Genomic DNA, 22,412 nt, shown 5'->3' on the forward strand with positions numbered 1-22,412 from the left:
AGCAACCAAAAGTTGTAAAGTAAAACAGCCTGTGATGCGCTTTCACAAAGTATAGACACCGTACAATTTTTACTTTGAAATAATGATGCAAGTGAAGTTACAAGTTTATACCATGAAAGGGTGTTTTTTGTCTGTGGGGCTTTTCCCCATCACATAATTTCTCATCTTCTGAAGAAATGAGCTTCCGCGTCTCACATGAACACATTTCACAGCTGAACAGCAAATGATTACAGCATTAATCATTTCAGTTGGTTTATTACCGTAAATATCTGGAATATATTCTTTAATGGAGGCCAGGCGCAAAAACACTGCAATGAAAAAATATGAATGGGAACGTGCATTTCCCTGTTAGTCAACACGAACTGTAACTGCAATCCGCTTAATTGCAGCAGGAATTAACAGGGTTCCTCTGAGGAGCCGGTGGACTCTTTCTGATCAAAGAATATAAATACAAAGAAAATTATACTCATGTGTCAAAATCTGATAGCTATACAATATTCTGTGTATAGTGAACAAAATGAGTCTTATGAATCTGTGGCATGTTTCTATAAAAATTCAATAAAGAAAATGTAATGTACTGTAGGATATTTTTCTATGAAAATAAGTGGCACATGGTCCTTTAAAAAGATGGTTTTCTAAAATAAAATACGAAGTATCCATCACTGCACATCCCAGATCTCACAGAGAAGAGGTGTGAATTTGTGATCACTCACTCTCCATGACATAAGCATCTCTGCGTGATGATGGTTAAATGTCCGTAATTCTGTAAGACGGCCCAGAAGACATGCAAAATGTTGAGGGTTATCTGGGTGGTGAAGTTTGCAGAATTTTTGTAGAATATCCAGCAGGGGTTCTTGAAGCCTTTCCACAGACTCTCTGTCCTTTATGTATTGCCGATCTGGTTATGTTTTTATATGAAAAGAAGTAATTAGAACATATACGCTCTGATACAATATAAATATTTACACTGATAAATGAATATCAAAATTTTCAAACATTTGCACTGGGCACTGATGTTCACACCTACCAAGAATATTTCTTTTCAAATTGAGATAAAATAAAAGTGCTTTAACATTTTGGTTTTGGTTTCGTATTTTCATGTAAGCTTCCCACTTCCAGCTAAGGAAAACCTTCTACTTTTTCAGAAACCTTTTTCAAAAGAGTTCTAACTCAGAAATGTTTCTCTGGGGTTGTATCATCATCTCCCAGTGAGTTCTGCACCTGAGTACATCCTGCGATGCATTGCAACAACTAAGCAGCACAGCATAAGTTCTTGGAGATGTAGTACAACCGAGGAATTTGACCAGTAGAGAAGTGTGAATACAGGTCACCAGGGGGATCAAACCTCTTCACCCTCAAATGAAATTTCTTTCTTAGAAAATACTTGTCTTTTCATTTTGTTCATATTGAAGCATGTATTTGGGTATTTGGAGAGGGAGGAAAAGAGGATGGGGGTTTCTTTGCCACTGAAACTTTTGGTGTAAAAAAAATTCCTGAGGCACGCAGACTCAACGAGCCATGAAATTGCTTCACCTTCTCACCTTCTGTGACACCTGATTTGGAAACCTCAGTGTCTGCCTCCTGTCCTGAAGCATCAGGCTTCTCTCTCCCATTCCCCTGATAGTCAGTTTGACTGAGACACTATACAATTTCTCCATGTGTTGTAGGCAGAGCTGGTTAGTTTTGTGTTGTCAAAGAATTAGTTTTTACAGCAAAGCCTCTAAAGAGAGGGCAACTTGCTACTCTCCTCCTGCTCTTGCCAGCTGGTGTTGGTTCAATAAAGGCTGAAGACCTTCATTGCCATTCTCTAGTCTAAGTCACAGAGTTTCTCAATTTCCCTCTAAAAATGTGACATTCCACAATGGACTGTAACGATGTGCATGTAACCACATCTGGGATTTTCTGAAGGAAGAAGCCTGTCATGCTAAGCTGTGAAGAGATACCAGTAATTTTTTTTAAGCAGGGTATTTAGGCATATTTATCCTTGTATGCAAAACCAGATGGTGTAGCAGGACATTTGGAGTTTGGGTTTGTGCTTGTTTTCTGGTGTAACAGCTGACTATACTGCATAAGCATGTATGCTCGCTTACTCCATGCAGAATGTAAGTTTTTACAAGTCCCAGGTCACACTCCTAATGCTTTCTTTCCAAAACCACTAATATTTAATTTTGGATTAGAAGTTACCTGGAGACAGGATAACTATGGCTGTGAGCAGCGCATATTCTTCCTGTGTCATCTTCAGCTCCCCAATGCTTTTATAAAAATTAAACATGGGAGTTATGAATTCATCTGAGATACCTGTGAGAGAAAAAAAAGGTGTAAAATTTCTTAATTATTGAAATAATCTGTTTATTGCCACAGAGCAGTTATTTAGTACTGGAAGCCTTGACCGCCTTGGTGTGAGAAATTTACTACACAATTCAGGCCTGATATAAGACAATTAGATACAAAAGTGCAAGCACAACCTTGTTTTCCAGATCAGAATAGAAACAAGCAAGGGCCAGCAAATTCTTTTCACACAGTTTCAAAGTCTTTCTTGCAAGCAATTCCTTTTCCTCTACGGTTTTGTCTGTCCAGGTCTTCAGGACAAGTCTCATACATGTTTTTCTTGCTGTCTGCTGATATTCTTCCTGTTTCCTGTTTCCAGTATGCGCATTTTGCAAAACAGTCCCCATGTTCCGTATCTTTACATTAGTTTTATGGAAACCTCTCAGGGTGTATGGTTTAATTCTAGCCCAACTCTACTCTACAGCTAACTGCCTTGGGCAGTTGCTTCAGTTGTCTCCATAGTCTTAATTGCTCCTTTTATGTAGCCTGAAACTTTAGCTAAGCCTAGGATTACCTGTAGTCCAAGATCAACTTGCTTACAACTACTACTACCTTAAAACATAAACTAGTGTATTATAAAGTACAGAGCCATAAATAATTAAAATCCAGCCCAGTTAAGGATAGGATCATGCGATTGTCTCACTATCAGCAAGACCCTTTGGGGTTACCAAACTGGGGCATGCCAACGGGGCTTCCTCTTACTGACTTTGTCATCAGGTCACAATGTTGTTACTTAGCCTTAAGTTACAGTTGTACTTCATTCTGCTTTTTGGTGTAAAAGAGAAGTAGATCCTGTGACATCAAATCTATGTTTGATTTTTTTTTAAACTGGTGTGTGAGTCACTCCGAGCAGCCACCAGACCGTTGACAATAGCTGCTTGCAACACTGAAGTGGTGGCACTGACAAGCCATAGAGATCCGAACCAGTGGTTCTGTAGCAAGAAGTCTTTTGGTCTTCCTTGGCTGAAAGGATGGAAACCTCCTCTGTTCCCACAGATGAGGGCCATAGGATTTCTTGTCATTTTACTCTTAATTTTGAGCTGTTCTGGCAGAAGACTTTATAACTTGGTGTGGAAACCACATGAAATAATGTGATTTTGAGTGCTGTATACAACACAAAGCTGCAGTCCAGGACTGGTAAGGTTTGGAGTGCCTCCAATAGGGGAAATTAAAAATGAAACTCAGCAGGTGGAACTCAAAGAAAGGAAACATGAAGTCACTTGACTTAACTACAGATAAGTCACATTTTGCTGTGACAGTGACAAGTTAGTGGAATGGTTATGTGTCCCAACAGAGTGAAAGTATGGTCTTGCAGGGTGTGGTTTATTTTGTGGCTGAATGATGCATTTAAACATGTGACATGAGCAACCTATGTTCCCTTCAGATTACAAGCCACAAATCTTGTTTTTGTAACAAGTTCAGCACTACTGAGAAGAAGCTAAGTCAATTAAACAAATATATATGATGCGAGTCAGCTCATCCTATGGAAATTAGTAACACAGATGGAGCTTTATACAAAGCAAACAAGTCATAGCATCTAATGTTCTGGGAGTTTTATGTCGTTAGTCACCAGCGAAAACTATTTAAAATTTTCAATATTTATTATTGCTAACTTTTGGGGAACCGCCTATCTCTCTCTTGGGCAGTTTTAAATGCCAAAGTTCCTTACAATGTTACATATGTAAGCAACACATACATATGACGCACCAAAGGCTTAAAGTTCTCATGAATCTAGAAACAGGAAAAAAAGTAAGTCTAGCTGAGCCCTAAGGCAGAGCAAATTAATTCCTTTCATGGAAGTGAATAACTCATCAATGACATGAAAGGAATCCAAGACAAAAATGGATATTTTTAGAAGTGTCTGTGCAAGGTATCACACCACTGGGTTCAATCGTCTTGGCAGCAAACAGGAAACGTGAGGAAGTGGGCTGTGACTAAGATGCCCATCATTTGTTTCTCATATTCATAACTGGATTTTTTCTCTTTTTTTTTTTTTGGGTCAGGTTAGCTTTCAGCTGGATGAATTCATTGTTCTGCTGACCACAAAGCTCCTCAAGTCCTACTGTCAATATAGCAGAAGTGGATGAAAATTATGCTGGTGAACAGGGTGTGGAATGACTAATTCAGGTCCTCATTGGTACAGGCACTGTATAAGCACGTAGTAAAACATTCCTTGCCCCAGAAAGCTTATAATCTAACATTAAGAAACTAAAGCATGGATGAGTGAAGCAAAAAATGAGTATAGATGTGGAAGCAAATGAAATTATGGCAGAGAGCCTCTCTGCACTACTGTATCTCAAACAGAAATAAAACAGAAGAGGTGAAAGGGAGTAAAAAGGGATGTTTCAGCAATGCAACTGATTTACTGCTTTTACTAAAGAGAACAGAACTTTGAAATCTTTAAATAGAGATATGTCACAAAACAATTATGAATGAAACCATGCACAATGAGCAGTTCTGAGACTAGGATAATGGAATTTTTTCTTGATTACTCGTTTTGCCCTCATCCTATCTGTGCTGCAGTTTTCCTGTTATTTCATCATCCTGTATGCACATGTTATACAAACCGCTGTTCCATCACAAGAGGGGGCTGTTTTCTAATAGGATTGAAATGCTTCAGTTTGGATTTAATAAACTCCACCAGAAAGCAAAACCGCAGGAAACAGATGTTTATAGTTCTTACTTTTTTTTTTTTTCTTATCTACTGTACAAGATGTTGTCTCTTCAATTCAGGTTATCAGAAAAAGAATTAAAGGCAATGTGTGCTCCTAACTGGAAAGGCCAGAGGAGAAATTATTTATGTGACTTTTCAAATGTCAGTTACAAATCATACTCCAAAAGTGAAAAAAAATCCGATAGATAAAGTTATAATGTATTTCTGGCCTCAGTGAGAACTGAAGAGTTAACTGGGTCTAGCCCCCTTTATTTAGATCAGATGAGCACTGCATAGTACTGTGACAGATAAGCAGAGCTTCCTGGGCAGTGTTAACGGTGCCTCCTTCTTAACTTATTTTCAAAAAGGTTTCAAAAATTTGCTTCATGCAGCATTACAACAGTAAGAACGTGCCCCTCCGTAGTGTTTCACTGTGCATCATTCTGAACTACACGAAATTCTACCCAGCCACCAGCCTAATTCTTGTCATCTGCTGAAGATACTGCAATTCATTTGATTGATTTCACTGCACTAATGGATGACTGGCTGTAAATCCCAGGGTAGTCAATGGGAGACACTAGCTTTACTGGGTATGGCCCTGTGGCATTAGACTGGAACAGATTTAAACCCATGAGCATTATTCATTCAGCACCCCTTACTTCTTGCACAGTTTCATCACTTTCTGTAGCTTAAGACACAGCACACAGCATTGATTTAGACCTTGCCTTTTTTAGGGTTTTGTTCCTATGATTTCTCTCTGAAGGTAAGATAACTGTCGCTTTCATAAGGTTTGCGGTTTCAGGCCAATAATAATTATCTGGGCAATAATAATCTTGGGATAGATGATTTCACTGTGATATTGAGCCGGTATTGCCACCTTTTTGAGATGAGTATTCTCTCTTCTATTCTGGCTGTTGATTAAAACTGAAAAGATTAATCTATTGCAAGAGGGAAGCTCGAGAGTAAGTACTCATTAACAGTAACTAGCACTGGGTGATTAATATGGATAAAGAGATCTTTTTTTATTGATAAATATGGAAGTGCCAGTAGATATTAAACCAAGGGTATATTAGTAGCTGTTTTATGAAAATAAAATATATTAATTACAAAATTACATCTTATCTTTCACAGTGTTTTATCTACCAGAACTGCTTTCCATGCTGCCTATGAGTCTGCCTTCTAACCTGTTCAAACGCATCAGTGGCCCTTTAAACACTGATCAAATTCACTGTGTTGCTGCTGAGAGCCAAAAAGGGGAAAACCTAGCCAGTAGAGAAGATACACCAGAGCATGTTCGTGTGACCTCCCCCCTCTCATCATCTTGTAGAGGTTAAATGGCCAACTTAAATGAGAGGCTAGCATGTGCCAAGGAGAACTCACAATCAGGATAACAAAACCCCATCTTCTCAAAAGCAGTCAATAAAACCATGGTGAAGCTGTCATTGCAAGCAAAGAGCCTTAGTCAAAATAAAACCCAAAAAAACCCAAAGAAACCCAACCAAACCACAACAAAATAAAAAACCAACAAACAAACCAAACCTGCAAGGGGGATGCAAATGACATTGCCACATACCATCCTTTGGCAGTGGCTTGAATGCCTGCAGTCAGGAGGGAAGTGCGGCCTGGCACACAGCAGCAGCATCTGCACTGCCTTGAGCTAGTCTTCATAGCCTGAGTCTATTTAAATAAAGTTTTTGGGCTGGACAAGCAGGCTTACGCAGAAGAAAAGAGACTGGGTCCTCTGACATTTGTTCTTGTTTTCATGGGTATAAATTAACTCTGTACATACAATTTAAACGCTTTTATCAATTTCACTTGCAATTCAGGAACGTGGCACCGACCAACTTGGTGTGGTAAATTGTGCAGCACCGCTTACAAACAGAAAAGCTCTTTCCTATACTCTGTAATTTAAAGTGGTTCTAACTTCTAAATATTTTGGGCAGCGTGCAAGTTTTGGGTCAAGTAACAGGATGGTAAGTGTCTCCTTCTGTGTGGAGGCATATGACCATTTGGAGGGTTAGACACCTATGATTTGCAGGTGTGTTTAGAAACAAGGGGCTAAATACTGGCCAGGTTGCTGTCTCAGATTAGATTATTTGGACTCAGCAGTGAAGATCATTTCATTTTGTTTCTCTGCACAGACCCCAGCACAATGGGATTTTGAAGCACCACCATTACTCAGTACTAGTAATCAAATAATAAAAGCCAAAGGCAGCGGAAGTGATTAGGTGTCTGTTGTTCCAGTGCCAAACTTTGCCCTTGGTTGCAGGAGTGTCTTGTCCAAATCAACAGGAACTTTGTATCCCACATTCAAGGGCAAAAGATGGCCGCTTGCCAATGCTTTGAAATTGTGACTATTTCTTTTTTTCCTTGGATCCCATTGTACGTCAACACCTGTAACCCATCCAGGAAGGCAACAGTATATTTGACAGTGTCAGGTGTCCTGCTGCCAACTGAACATTTGGGTCCATATCAGAAGATCTGTCCATATCAGATAGTATCTTATTCCCTGATACTGAAGTTAGTAGTACTGCTCTGTAGAATAAAATGATGGAATAAAAATCTGTGGCTCTTCATGACTGCTGAAAGCAGGTATCCTTAGGAAAACAAGCTATAAATGCTCACTGAGGAAACATTCAGCATTTCAGCACTGTTTTTAAAAGTATTGTCCTGCTTTATAATGGGGAGAGTTTGCTTTCAAAAGAACAGAAAGAAACTAAGCATTAAATTACTAGGATGTCAGCCTTTCACAGAATGAATCAGTCACAACTTGGTGTATGCATAGTGAAGCATCACATAAGATGAGTAAGTGGCATGGGCTTTCATTAACATTAAATAAAATGTCTGTATTTCTCATTAAGTCTCAATATTGGGATGAGTAGGAGAGGATTTCAGTCTCAGCAGCAGCTAATGAAAGAATTTCCATAACACCTTATGGAAAGGCCATAAGGGCACAAACAAAGGCAGTCAATGAGCTGCACCAGGACTTGAGCAATATGCTCAAGCTAGGAAATAAAAATACACCTCATCAGCATGAGAATAAAAACGAAGGCTGCTAATACTCAAAGGTCATCACCACCAGATCTCTTGGCTTTTTTATCAGAAAAAATAAATCCATTCTATACAATCAGACTGGGGAAGGCATAAATATTAATAGATGAGAGCAGCTTCCAAGTGGACATGGTGTCAGGTGACAGAAGTCTGGACAGCTTGTGACTTTCAGGCAGGTTCCCCACCCCCAATTTTATGGATACAGACAGCAAGGCTTGACAATAGGACTTATGTGACATTCAGACAATTGTCTGCACCTAAAAATATGTGCACAGAAGTTCTGACTAACAGCAATAATTTATGGCTGATGGCCTGACAGTGTTTCAGACCTCACTAGGAGTCATGAATAATCCTGATCTGTCTGTCATTCATTACCTATAAATTTAATTTCTAAACTTTCCCTTAGCTATCACTGCATTTCCTCTGCTGCTCTCTATTGTCTTTGCATGGTGTTTCAGTTCACTGCATTTAGTCTTGTTTTTTCAGTGAGGTGTTTTTTTTTAAAAAACCAACGTCCCTATCTCTGAATTTATGTGTAATTCTCATGGGTTTTCTTCTTTATTTGGCTTGGGTTTAATCTCTTCTGGCCATTTTATCTCTTGGACCAGTCTATAACATGATAATGGCCAGCTGCAGTTTCTGGTAGCATGTGTCCTTAAAGGTTAAGGCTGGAAGAGGCTGCTTAAGTTTCTATCCTAATATCACGTTTCATTTAGAGTAGGCTATTATTCAACCTAGAGCCCTGGTGTTGAGTCCTATGTCGTACAGGAATGTGAACTATATATTTAATATTTTTGAAAGCTGTATGTGTAAGCAAGGATAACAGAAGAATTTGGATGCCTTTCTTTCATTTCGTTTAAAGTCAAGACACATGAAAATGACTATGATTTAAACAACAAAACTAAGATGTTTCAGTAGTAGGTATTTTCCAACAATTATTCAGTTTGCCTAAATGTGTAATTCTGGAATTTATCAAAAACTAAGACAAAACATGCAGTCTGAGTGACTTCTGGTCCTGTGCAGTAGTAGTTAAATAGCATCGGTAGCAGCAATTAAGTTAACACCGCTACAAATGCAAAGATTTACAAGATGCTTCTGTTAGGCTTGAATTTGTATGGAGTAGAGAAATAAAATACATGGAAAAGGGTATTTGACCTGTATTCTGGCTATTAATGGAAGGAAAGAATGCAGCCAGCAGTAAGCTGGATAATACAGTATTCTCCTGTAATGTAGGGAGGGAGCAATTCTAGCAGCAGTATTTCCTCTTACGTCTCCAACTTGATCCTGGCTTGAGGGAAAATATTTCTGAGAGCCTTTTCCAAAAGCAGTAAGATACATATGTGTGTGTGTGTGCGTGTGCGCGTGCGTGTGTATATACACGCACACTAAAAATGTTATCTTTCATTTCTTGCAAACTATTCAGCCCAGGATTTGTTCTAATCCAGAACTCATTTTTAATTTACCTTGGGTTTTTTTTTCCACCCAGAAGAAAAGAATTGCAGGAAATCTTCCTCTGGAATAAATAATACCACATTTGAAATCATTACTTGTCTTGAAACTTTCCTCTACACAAAATGTTATTCTTTAAATCTATTTCATGACATGTAAATAATATTACTGCAGGATACATTGTCATATTATTCCAGCTAGTCACGTTATGGTATGAAATGCTATCTTTAAGTCCAGTACTAGCTTGCAAAAAATGACTTTGCATCTCATCTGGACTTAATAGATGCAGAGAATTAACAGGGTATTTTAAAATTATGAGTAAGGAAAAAACTATTGGTATGACACAATAGCTTATGTAATGTTCTAGATCAAAGTATTTCCCGCTTCTGCTCTTTATGAACAGTTGACACCTTCAACTCGAAGGTTGATACTGACTGTATAGATTAGAGGAGCAGAAGCTTTCAGTAGTCATGTATTCATATGGGTTAATTTCTCTAAGACCTATTTTAATAAAAAAATTAGGTTATATTCGAGTACAAAAATGTCTTAATGAAGACATTTGGATCCATGACAACTCATTACAGTTTCCAGGAAATATCTCTGTCCTTCTTGGCATACTTCTCTGCGTGCAGTACCTGGACCAGAAGCCACCCATATTCACTCTCAAAGTCACTATTTCCAGTCCATCAAACAGTAACCTCTTATAATAAATTGAAATGAAAGGCACGCAAAAAAACCCTACAAAATATAAACCTACAATTGAGTGTGCTAAGCGAAACTAAATACATACCTTCAGCACGTGAGTCACTCTCATGTTTCCTAACTTCTTTTCAGGGTTTCAAATATGTAAGTATTTACCTAATTTTGCTTATATCAGTAGTACCTTCACATTACTGATTTTAAGAGTTTCAGAACTGAGTTTAAGCCCATTTCTATGACTAGTATTGAGGTTAAATGTTATCCTATCCCTTTCTCCTTCTGACCATTAAAAAGGAAGGCCAGAAGCCAGAGTCAAAGCACTCTCTGACTATAGACAGACTCTTTGATTCTGAAGTTTTGTTACATTTGAGTTTTGAACAACTGATAGCTCTGGGGTGGATGAAGTTTTCTGGTTAATACAGAAAAGGGCAAAACATTCAGTATTTCATCATTGGAGCACAAAGAATACATAACAGTGCAAAACATGACTTTCTGTTCTTTAAGGAACAATCAAGATACAGCCCTGTTTGACTTCTGTTAATTATTAAGATTTATGTCTAGAACCCGTATAATTTGTCATAGCCATTGAGCCTTTGATGGACCTTAAGAAGCAGAAAACATACTGAGAACATGCCATGTTTATAATTCTTCTACGCACCTTGTGCAGTGTGATTCAATTTTACCAAATTGACCCTAAGAATCTGAGTTTCCCTACAGTCAATTCCAGTAACATCCTACCATCTTTTTTTCTTTCTTTCTCTCTTTGAAAGCATAAATATTGTTATTTTATATTAATAATTTGAAATGGTGGTACTTTATTGGTCTTTAATGCTCATATTTTGAGACTTACACTGGGTTTATTTGATACAGTGTCATTCATAATACTTGCAATGTATTTATAAATAAACCTTTACCATATGACCTTTAGACTCAAGGCTGAGTTGGATTTGTTCTAGTTAATATCAAAAACAGCATTCAGATAAACCTGTTGCAATGCTAATAAACAATTCTACTAGCTTTTCAAGGGCAAAATACTGACACAGAAGTGCAATGGTGTGGTTTGGTTTTTCCTCATTAAAAAAGATACTTACCACTATTGCGAATTCTTTCTTCTAAAAGGACAGTATGTCCTGTAGGGAGTTTCCTACTGAAGATCTCAGCTGACCGGAGGAACATGGCTTCTACTGCCGAGCCCTTCAGCAAAGCAATCTGATCGTCATGATCAAGGGTTTGGAAGCCTGGGGAGATGCTAGATATAAGTAAGGCAGCAACAGAAAAGTCCCCGCTATTTTCTGTCTTGGAGTTCTTGCATGTGAAGTGCTAAACGTGTATAACCTTGATGCTGATGTCAGTGGGGTTGCCAGGTGCTGTGGAAATCGAAACCCAGATTCCAGAAAAGGACAGAGATTTTTTTCTCCCTGAAGTTTGAGAATTAGCCTTGTGCTTCAGTGTTCATGGTACTTTAAGAGGAAAATGTTAAGAAAAGTTTAGTGGTGTAGCACAACCACTGTTGTGGAGATTTTGTCTAGCCTGATGGCACTGCCTAACATCTTCTGCCATATTTCCACCAGAGCTCTCTATAAGACTCTCCCTCTGCCATGCTGCTTTCAGCTCTTTCCATACTCCGATGGCAAAACTCAGCATGTGAAGCATCTGATTTTAAAAATTCTACCTTGCATTTGGACTAAGATACAACTTTACATTGAGGCTTCTTGCTGTATTTTAAATATGTGTTTCTCTTTTTGGAAGCGAAGGTCTCTAAAACCCACTGAAGAAATCAGAAGGAATTTGGTAATTTGTGTGAATATAGAGCTGATCCTCTGAAGAACAGGGAGCTGAAGATCATGGGAAACTCTCCTCATACTTGCCAGTGCAGGTACCCACCTTATACCCACCCCCTGATTCTGTGGGGAAGGGCAGAAAAAGATAATGTAGAGAATGAAACAAAAAGGTGATAAATCCTGCCAAATGTACTCTAAGTCAACACTGAAAGTAGCAGATTATTCAGTTACAAAGCTCCTCCATTCATCTTTCTCAACAAAAACTGAATAGCAGGACCTGGATCTTTTTCTGTATTTCTGACTTTAAGTCGCCTTTGCCTTTTCCTCAGCATAAAACCGCTTGGATTACAGAAGTCGGGGGGGGGGGGGGGGGGGGGGGCGGGGTTTCCCACCAACCATCAAGTTTCTAGCTCATAGCTTCACTCCCTGTTAGGTGTGGATGTGCACTCATAATCCCGTGCTTAAGCAGTGATTAAGGAGCAATGTTAGCATCTTTCCACTGACATTGCTGTACTCCTTTGTTTAATTTGTGCTCCATTCATTTCCTGCGAGCCAATATCCCAGTTAGCTTAAAAAAATATATAGTTACAGCTGCAGCGCTGAGCTTTGAAGCAAGCCCATAACACACAGAGAAAGGGTCAATATAATGGGAATAACAGGAAAATAATGTTTTCATACAGCTCAGCATTACTTGTCTTACAAGGAACCTGTACCATGCCGAGTGTTCACTCTTAAGGTAACATCAGCTTAGGAGTTAAAAAAATACTAATGATAAGTTCACGTTTTCAGTGCTTGTCCATAACACACTCTGCAAGGACCATAACGGTTGGTGCCACCAACTAGGGAAAGTTCTTGTTTAGGATGCACAATTCAGTGCATGCCATGACCTAGAAGCTTTGCTAGAAAGGCAGCAAAGCCTGTGAAGCAGAGTCTAGCAAGTGTTAGTGGTAATTTAGAGGCAGACTATTTAGCATTGTGGTGACAGATGTATATTAAATCTCTTTAGAGACACAACCCCTTCTCTGAGCGTTTTGTTTGTCAATAGATGAAGAGTGCCACACCTCAGACTGGCAGAGTTTGAATTATTCAGTGTATTATTCCTCAGAGCACAAAACTACTTTTCTTCAGTGTCTGAAGAATGCATATGTGTCAGAGAAGGAGGCCTTTTTATGTAGCTTTTAAAATATACACAACAATTGCCAAATGGCAACTGCAAGGCGTGTAAGCTTTGCAATAAGAAAATTTACCCCAACACAGTGGATATACCTGGTAGTTTTTTAGTGAATTCCACAAGAACCTGCACATGACTGGTAGCCATTTCTGTTAAAATCAGAAAATTTCCTTCAGCACTGAATTCCTCATGTAACTGTTAAAAAATCAAACAAAATCTGTTAATATTTGTTGTCACTTCACATTTAAGAGCATAAAATACAAGAATTACCAGACTGGATCAGGCAAGAGGCATTTGTCTCCAATGGTTGTCAAAAAGAGGTATTTTTGAAAGGTGATGTAAGAAGTAAAAGAAGTAGACAGTGTCCTTTCCTCTGGAATATCTGTCTCACTTTCAGTGTCATGTCTAGCAATCCATGATTTAGGTACTTCTTGAGCTTGAAGTTCTATGTGTACTGTAATATTTAACCAAAAGCTTTGTTATCCATGAATTTGTCTATTTCTTTTTTTAATACATTTTTGGTTTTGATCTCCTCAACCTTTCATGGAAGTAAGTTTCACAAGTTAGTTATGGGTTATTCAACCCTCCCCCTGCAAGTATCTTCCTTTTAGTTTTCAAAGTTGATGACTTAAGAAATAATTTTCTACAATTATTTTGGTTTGGGTTTTTTTTTTAAGATTGAACATGACAGTTTTTTAAAAAATATATCTCAAGCCATTTTTTCTCCCTGTTTCCCAACAATTTTTCATCCTACCATGAAATCTCTTAAAGGGAAAATGGAATTTCTGGAAGGTAGAGAGGGAAAGGAAAGAAGAAGGGATGAAACAAAAATCCAAAACTGGAAAATGTTGGGAATTTGGGTTCAAAACAATAAAATATTTTCAAGATTCCAGGCTGGTATCTTTATAGAAAGGAACCTTGGCTGCAAGTCAAAATCACTGCCTATACTGACAATGCAAAAAACAAAGCTCCAATCAGCAAAGGTTAGATTTGAGCATAAAAGTGTATTTCCAGAGTTGAAAGCTTTTTCTTAGCATCCAAGTTTGATAAACAAAGATGCAGTCTAACTGTTGACTGAATTGGAGAGATTCTGCCCCCTTGCAGCATCTTTTAACAGTAAGCTTTTACCCATAGTTTGCTCTACTACTTACTACACCTACTTATGCTGAGTACAAATATTTTCTGCTCTGTAATCCTCAGCTTCATCATCTGCATCTCAAAAATTAATTCATCAATGTACTTACTAGTTTTTTTGACACCTCCTGTGGTATTTGTTGTTTACTGTATGAATCCATGATGTAATCAAGAAGATTCTGCTGTTCTGGGGTAAATTCCACTTTCTCCTATACTGGCAAAAAAAAATCTCATCATGAAATGCAGTCACAGAAATGATCTAGCATCTCTTGCTTTAGGCAAAAGTTATACATCTATTTCTCACACCTGGAGACCAAACAGACAAGAGGTTTGCTTGTCACTAATATTTCTATGAAAGTGTATGGAAGAGAGGCATATAATGCTTCTAAATTGCATGAGTGTGTGTGATCTAGTATTAGAAATAAGGAAATGCTTAGCAAATAACTAGGTATGCTCAAACTCTAATATCACGCCTCACCGTATGTAATATATACCTGGCATATATATCACAGAAAAAATACTCCATGGATTTTATGGATGCTTTACTGAGTTTTGACTGAAAATATCAGAACTACTGCTATACTCAAGGTGTTTTCTTGACTTCGTGGGCGATGGAGTTTTAATTAATACAGACAGCTCCAGAGAGTTTGCAAGTACTCTATATTCACTGTAGTAGCTGCATTTAGCTCAAATATTACCACCACTGTATGAAATATTACAAGAATTTTCTTACCCTATATATTTTAGTTGTAGATGTCACTTGTTTCATGTCATGGACTTCATTATCTTCGTTGACTGTCTGATCTGGGGGCTGTTTCACATTTTTCCGTAGCCTTTTTGACTTGCATTGTATTTCTGTTAACAGACCTAGAACACGTAATACAACAGATAGCAATTGGATTTATGTATTCCTCAAGCACAGAGCAGGTACATAAATACGCCCATGGATGCCCTTTACACTAACAAACCCACTTACCTGTGCAAATCATTCCCAGAACATGTCATTATCTTTGGATGTGTGTTTAATGAGACATGCTAAGTACACACTAATGAGTAGTCTAGCCCAGCAGGAGCCCATCTACAGAACAAAACAGTTCTGGTGGCCCAGCATCCACACAGCGTGCATGTCAGGGGTCTTGCTTTGGACCAGCTCTAATGTGGTCTTACAGGCAGAAAACCCATTAGTGATGGAGTGCGCTGGAGCGTGTCTTTGGTTTTGTTCCATCAAAAGAAAACCCCTTCATGTGCTCCAACACCAGAACCAAAGTGTAATAAATGGGGTCAATTGGAAGACTGTCATCAAAAGTGTGCTACTCATCTGATCCAAAACGGTAACTGAGGTAGAGCTGTTCTTACACAAAGAGCAGTGAATGTTTTCAATAATCTTTAAGCAATATTATGTCTGTAGGGCAGAATCTTCACACGGAAAGCCCTTTCAGAAGAGAGGATTACAGGGCTTTAGCCATTATGGTGTTGCTATACAGATAGACCAACAGCTGAAAATGTAGGCTCGGAAGTAACTCAAGCTGGCAAATGTACCTGAAAGATGCATTTATTTAAAATGTTACCTGGTTGGTCTTGCTATTTTCCATTTCATTGTATTAGAGGACTGAATAAAGCCCTGGTTTTACTATAGCGTTTCACTCACCCTAATGAAAGCATTTTTGCATTTGTGGTTTTTTTAATTTTTTTGTTCTAGACTACATTTCAGTACCTTGAACCAGGGAGCATCCTTGTGTGGATGTCATAAAAACTAGCAATTTGCTTGTGCTCACAAAAGAAAGGGACAATAGGTGCCCTACACAACCAGTGGAAGGCAGCCAGAAAGTACAAATGAAAAAGTAAACAGCTAAGTGTTCATCTAAAAATAAACCTATCAGCGCAGGACTTCTTTTCTTTCTTTCTTACTTTTTTTTTTTTTTTTTTAGTTTCTTTCAAGTCTCATTCCCGTTCTTCGCCTTTGAAAATGCAGAGCAGGAAAAGAGGCTCATTCAGTGAGTATATGATAGTGGAGGAAGATACCATGAAAACAGTGAATTTTGTTGTGAATGTTTTTAATTTCCTGTTTAAGCACTATATAAAATAACCTACCTGAACTGCTGAGAGAAGAGGAAATTTACATGATTAAAATAAGACCTGCAAATAATACCTTGAAAGGGGGGAATAGGAATGATGGAGATAATAATTGGTATCGAGCCATGTAATTTGTGCTGCCACACAGCATCATAGATTTCTAAAATATTCAGTGCATCCTTTGGCAGTGTTAATGGGCTTGTACTGTTTTCCACAAGCTTAGGGTCTGGTCTACTACCTTCCTAGGGAAAATTTGGTTTACATTCGCCTTAAGTAGTAAGACAGATTTTTCTCATGCTTCCTGTTAGTGAGTAGTACCTTGACATCTTCTTCTGGCTCCCTTTAATTTAGCTGGAAAACTCATGTGAGAGACAGGACTTTACTTTTTAACTCAGAGATGGCTAGGTTGCAAGGGGTATTAAATGGGTATTACCTTCCAGGAAGAGCGGCAGAACCTGGGTCTTCCTTAGGTAGATATTTCACCCAAGAAACTTCTTGCAGTTTATATCAAAACTACAGCAAATGACTGAAACTGATGGTTAGTAATTTTGATCTGTCTGTGGTTTGTATATAAAGGGCAGGTTTAGGACTGTTGAGTAGCCATGCTATAAATGCCTATAAGACTTTACCTCCTTGTTCAGAAGGAAAAAAGAATCCACATAACTTGCAATTACAATCCTATAAAATGAGTAAGTGAAACAAAGTTCAAGGTAATCTTTTATTTCCTAGTCTCTTTTTTTTTTTGTTGTTGTTGTTTCCAAATAAATGCTTTATACTACTAGAAGCTTCATGTTTTACTGTCCTGGATTGCCTTGAACTGAAAGCAATTATACGGCACACTCCTACTTAAAAGCCATTAAATAGTACCTTGCCAAACATCCTCATTGCAGTGCATTAGAGCATGGTTATGGTTAAGTCATGAGCAACACAAGATATCCAGTGTTTCCATCGCAGAGAGAGAGTCAGGTGGCAGTGGCACGCACTGGCTTTTATTTCACATATGCCAGTTTGTGAAAACGATAGGCCAGTTTAAAAGTTTCATGTGGGCCCAGTCAGTATTACTTACGCTGACCTATTTTTTCAGTGGTGGGTGGTTTTTTGTCCTATTGAGTCACTCAGGCTATTTTGAAGCCTCAAAATTTTGGAACAATGGATCTGGGATCAGCACCACAGGGGACTTATTTTCCCCTGACACTTAGGGACACATGGAGGCTGTCATCAAGTGGTGGTGCCTGCTCATATATTTAGGTATTGCATGAGAATATGTCATATCTCAGGATCTTTGTGGCCTGTTCAATTTGCAGAATGAAAGATTAATTACATTATGCTGGCAATGCATTCCAAATATTGATGGAGCTTATTGTTTCTCACAAAACCAACAGTTAATATAGCATCTTCTGATCAGATTGAGGGATAGAAGTATATTAAAAATTCCAAGTAGATTAATTTCCTGTATGAACCTAAATTGGTTTCACACATATGTGTATGCTAAAATGATTGGAGCCATCAAGAAAAATAAATTGTAGCCCTGTTCATGGAAGGTGGAAAAGCAGATGTTTTCAGAGTGTTTTCAGGAGCAAGCTTTCAAAAATAATGGATTGGCAAACATTTTACTCAAAATTGAGTTTTAAACGTGTTTAAAGTTGCGCTCCAATATGAATATGAAATGAAGTTTATAACCTGTCAGTCTGAACAGCATATTTACTTTAATATGAAACATTATTAAAGTCCATCAGCTTCATTTCTGGAGACGATTCTACCTATGTGCCTATATGCAAGGCAGGAAAATCTATAGTGCCATAAGAAAAGCTAATGAGACTATAAAAAACGGCTATCCCTTAGCAGGCTTTGTCTGATTGCTGGGTGAGGTCTGGGAACATACACGTGGCAAGTCCACAGAAACTTCCTGCTAGTAGCAGTCCTTCTCTTTTCTTGAAAATGGCATTATTTGAATGCCAAAATTTGGACTTGGCTAGCAAGAACTTGCCAGAGAGAGCCCCGGAAAGAGTAGCCAAGGGAAGCACCAGGAGTTTCCTGCTCTGACTTCCAGAACACTGCAAACCCCTCACTCCTGGGGAGTCTCCTGTAGATTTGCTTGCCATGACTGCTTTTTCTTCCCGCCCTAGTGGACTAATGGCTGTTATCTAGTGCAGAACAGCCCTTCCTTCACCATTTTCTCGGCTCTTATACCCTTGTGCCCCTGACCACCAACTAAATTCTGTTGCTTATAAGTGCATTTGCCTTTTTCAACAGGATTTGATGCACTGGCACAGCATCATCTTTAATGTGCCTTCCCCCTGCCAGATGACACCTTTTATAGCTTTCTTATTAAAACCAGCCCAATTAAATACAGTATTTGATGTGTTCTCTGCACACTCTTACTAAATGATGCAAATACCTGTATACATACATTCAGCCAACATGCCCATTTGCTTGCATTTCCTTAGGCGGCACTCCTGGCATTTTCTCCTCATGTACATATCCATCTCGCAGTTGCCTCCATTTTTACACTTGTATACTGCATTTTTTGTGATGCTTCTTCTGAAGAACCCTGCACAACACAGTAGTGACATAGATAAAAGAAAACACTCAAAGAAGCAAGGTAACCAAGTTAAAGAGCACCTCCACCTCCACCAGGTTTTCCGAATGACACATGTTCTGCTACATTGCGAGTTTCTTTCTGTGCCTACACAACTATGTTCTTGATGTTTGTACTGAGAATAGTATCAAAGTTATATAATTTAATAAATCAACATGGTAAATCACATGCCCAAGTATTAGATATTAGCCCAAAGGTCCTGGACTGTGAATGTTGGGAAAATTCAGACCCGTACCTGAAACCTGCCAGGAGCAGGTTGAGCACCAGGTCTAGAGCAGTAGGCTGATACCATATGAATAACCAGTGAAAAAAATACAAGTCTCTTAAGTCTCTTGAGATACAGATTCACAGAGAGTTGAGTAACTCATCACAGTTCCCTCAGCTCCTGGGAGCTGCAGAAGCTCCATGTACTAGTCTGCTTGCCCACCCCCAAGTGTAATAAGGAAGCTGCATCATATCTGCCTGTTGTACATGCGGCTCCTCCCATTTGTAGGGTACTCCAGCCTCATTCACTAAATATTGCCCACCTGATGAGTTAAGCAGTCACCTAACTTCACCTGCACAGGCAGTTCTACTGGTATTGTCACTAGATTCACTCCCAAATTGCACAGTGGTAACTGCAAGTGGCAACTGATCCAAGAAACTGAGAGGACCTTCCCTCAGTCTGTCTGTATCTCCTATATGGCCACTGCCTACCACACCTCTGAGAGTGGCATCATGGGCAAAATGTGGAGTGCTCAAAATATGAAATGTAACTAAAAAAAAGAGTCATCACAGTGTCTTTGCTGCCAACCATGACTTGAATGTTTCCTGAATTTTTAGTGTGACTCACCATGTCACCACAATCTCTTTACATTGTCCTTTGTATGGCAGAGAGTATTTAGCATCAACTACAGAGAGAATTAACCCTGTCTGGCATAGGAGGGAAGCTCAGTTCTCCTCACATGAGCTCCGATTACTGAAATAGACTCCTGGGAGCTTCTGCTGGCACATCACTGATTTATAGTGTTCTTCAAACTAGAGCTCTGTGTAAATTTACATTAACCAGAGCTATTCACAAACATTTTGCTTTCTCATTGGCACCAGCTGGCACAATAAAAACACCATTATTTTGCAACCTGGCACTTTGATACACTAAGAGAAGCACCAGATGAAGACCCAGTCTCCCATACTCAAATCATAGGGAAAATTCAGGTGTGAATCTGAGTTGCTGTCCATTGCATGATTTGTCTGTGTGTTTTCAGAATACATTGAGCTAAGATGCCATCCTGCTGAATCTAGGTGAGAAAACAGATGATATGGTGATTTTGCCATTGTCAGATGATGATTTCCCAACTTTGGCCCAGGTTTTTGTAGATGCATAATCTCTTCCAAGCACCACTGTGCAGCTACAGTAAAACAATTCCACTCTAGTCACAAAAAATCTGGGGTTTCTCTGAATCTGCTATATATCCTGCTTGAAATCTCTCCCATGCTGTCTGTTTTACTGCTTTCATTTCAGATAAATACACTTGACTGGCATCAGTCTCTTTTGAAATGCAGATTGCTTAGAAACTCCAGCAGCCCCAGGCATTATTTTTATTCATCATTCATGTGGCATTTAATACATTACATTTACTGTCCAGGGAAGGAAGAAAAAGGCCTGGATTTTAGCTGTAGGTTCTCAGTGTCAGTTAAAGGCAATTCCATCTACTTTACATAATTTATAAATTTTGTTAAATTTAAATCCTGTAATTCATTACACATTAATTTGTAGTAAATGTTGAAAAGTTCTGCACAAATATTTATGACATTCTAAGCCTGATTGATGACTTTATCACTCACTCTGTCCACAAGGTGTGTGTTTGCTTTTTCATGGAAGAGCAAAGGAAAAGAGCTTTAGTAAACTGACCTTTTAGAGGTATGTAAGAGTGTGAAAGACAAAGCCAAAACTAGGGATGTAAAAAGGTAGGAGCCAATAGGATTCAGGCAGTCAAATATTTTCTCTTGAAAGCAAAGTTTTTGAAAAAGTGAATGATGTGAAATGGAAAGTGAAATATCTTTTGGCGAAAAGTAGTTTTACCCATACTTTTGCTTCAGTTTTATGATGAAGTGACTCTTGAATCATTGTCTTATTGAACAGCCTTCTTCATAATTAATTTTGAAACTGGCTTTTTTATATTAATGGAATTTCTAAATATATTATTCACTAATAATTCAAAATGAACTTAAACTGCCTGAAATATTTTATATGTGACCTTCTGTAACTGGAGTAGTTTTACAAAAATTCAGAGGTAAATCAGAAATTATTTCTGTTAAACTAATGATGGGGAAGCCCCAAAAGCTGAAGGTTTTCTGGCACCGTCTACCTTTTATCTGATCTTGCCAAACTACAAAAAGCTCATGTTGACTGGAAATGTTGAATTTGCTTTGTTCTCTTAGTTAGTCATGAATATGATTAATTATGGCTAGAGTTGATCTGATGCTACTGATGCTGGTTTTTCTTATGGAAATTATGAACGTTGAAGGAGGACAGCTATTAAAAGTATAGATGAAAGCTTTCTAAATATCTCCATTTTCCTCCCTGATGGCCAACTGCTTTGGGTTTTTCAGTTTAAAAGTTTTGAAGTTCACACTTGCAAGCAAAGAACGTGCTCCTCTCTGCCAAGACATGCTACAGCTCATGCCCACGTGGCGGGTGTTAGTGCAAGGAGAAGATTAAAGCAGGACCCTTCTTTGCAGAAAGTATTCTCTGTCTTGACTTGAAATCAAGCATTACCAGGTGTGGTTTGAAGACTACAAAAACTCATACTGACAGCCTGTGCAGAGGGAATTCACAACTAGCTTTTCTCTCAGCAGAAGTGATTCTGTGGCTTTATTAAACAAGTGTGATACTATGTCCTACTTGTTCTGCAACACATGAAAATAGCCCTTAAACCCCAGTATCACTATACAGACTAAGGCTATACCAAAAATCTTTGATGTCTTTCTGCAAAGGTTGTCTCAGAAATGATGTCTACAGCAGCAGGCTTTAAAGCACTCTATATTGTTCACTATACTGTAGCAATGCCTGTGAACTGCCTCATGCTTTATGGACCACAGCCATGATGCTGCTGTTCATCAAGGCAGCATTTTCTAAAGCGATATATTAGAGGTGAGAGAAACCTCAAGGAAGCCTTTTCTTATTTTTATAGCGCCACAGGCAAATGTTGTATGACAGCAAGTGTTCTGTCTAATCTGCTTTTGCATAATATGTAAAGTATTAATGAAATAATTCATACTTACTTGTTAATGGATGGCAATGTATTAAAAAAAGATATAGAAATATATACTCCTGACCATATCTTTAGATTAATATTCTCATGAGGGATGATAAATAAATCGTAATATTTGTTCCTTCTGCCCAAGAAAGAAAAACAAAAAGAATGGAGGGTGTTGCTGAATGCATTACCCAAGAAAGAAATGAAAAAAAAAAAAAATTAGCATATTCATCAC

The 22,412-nt window shown here is 38.4% G+C and overlaps 1 protein-coding gene across 5 annotated transcripts in view; it reads right to left on the reverse strand.

Annotated features, from left to right (window-relative positions):
• Positions 1-40: 40 nt before the first annotated feature.
• Positions 41-22,412, reverse strand: part of NR1H4 (nuclear receptor subfamily 1 group H member 4) — a 40,820-nt gene continuing 18,448 nt past the window's right edge. For 3 of the 5 annotated variants that reach the window (XM_075080153.1, XM_075080150.1, XM_075080167.1), the window contains 7 exons: positions 18,738-18,890; positions 15,000-15,133; positions 14,377-14,475; positions 13,228-13,327; positions 11,272-11,418; positions 2,185-2,298; positions 41-898 (listed from right to left, as the gene is read on the reverse strand). In XM_075080153.1, the coding sequence (XP_074936254.1) occupies positions 660-898; positions 2,185-2,298; positions 11,272-11,418; positions 13,228-13,327; positions 14,377-14,475; positions 15,000-15,133; positions 18,738-18,890 (986 nt within the window). In that variant the 3' untranslated portion in view covers positions 41-659. The remainder of the gene's footprint in view (positions 899-2,184; positions 2,299-11,271; positions 11,419-13,227; positions 13,328-14,376; positions 14,476-14,999; positions 15,134-18,737; positions 18,891-22,412) is intronic. The other 2 variants (XM_075080158.1, XM_075080173.1) reach the window with 1 other exon arrangement.

This window comes from Phalacrocorax aristotelis, chromosome 1, assembly GCF_949628215.1.
Source record: "Phalacrocorax aristotelis chromosome 1, bGulAri2.1, whole genome shotgun sequence".
In the NCBI taxonomy this organism is placed as follows: Eukaryota; Metazoa; Chordata; class Aves; order Suliformes; family Phalacrocoracidae; genus Phalacrocorax; species Phalacrocorax aristotelis.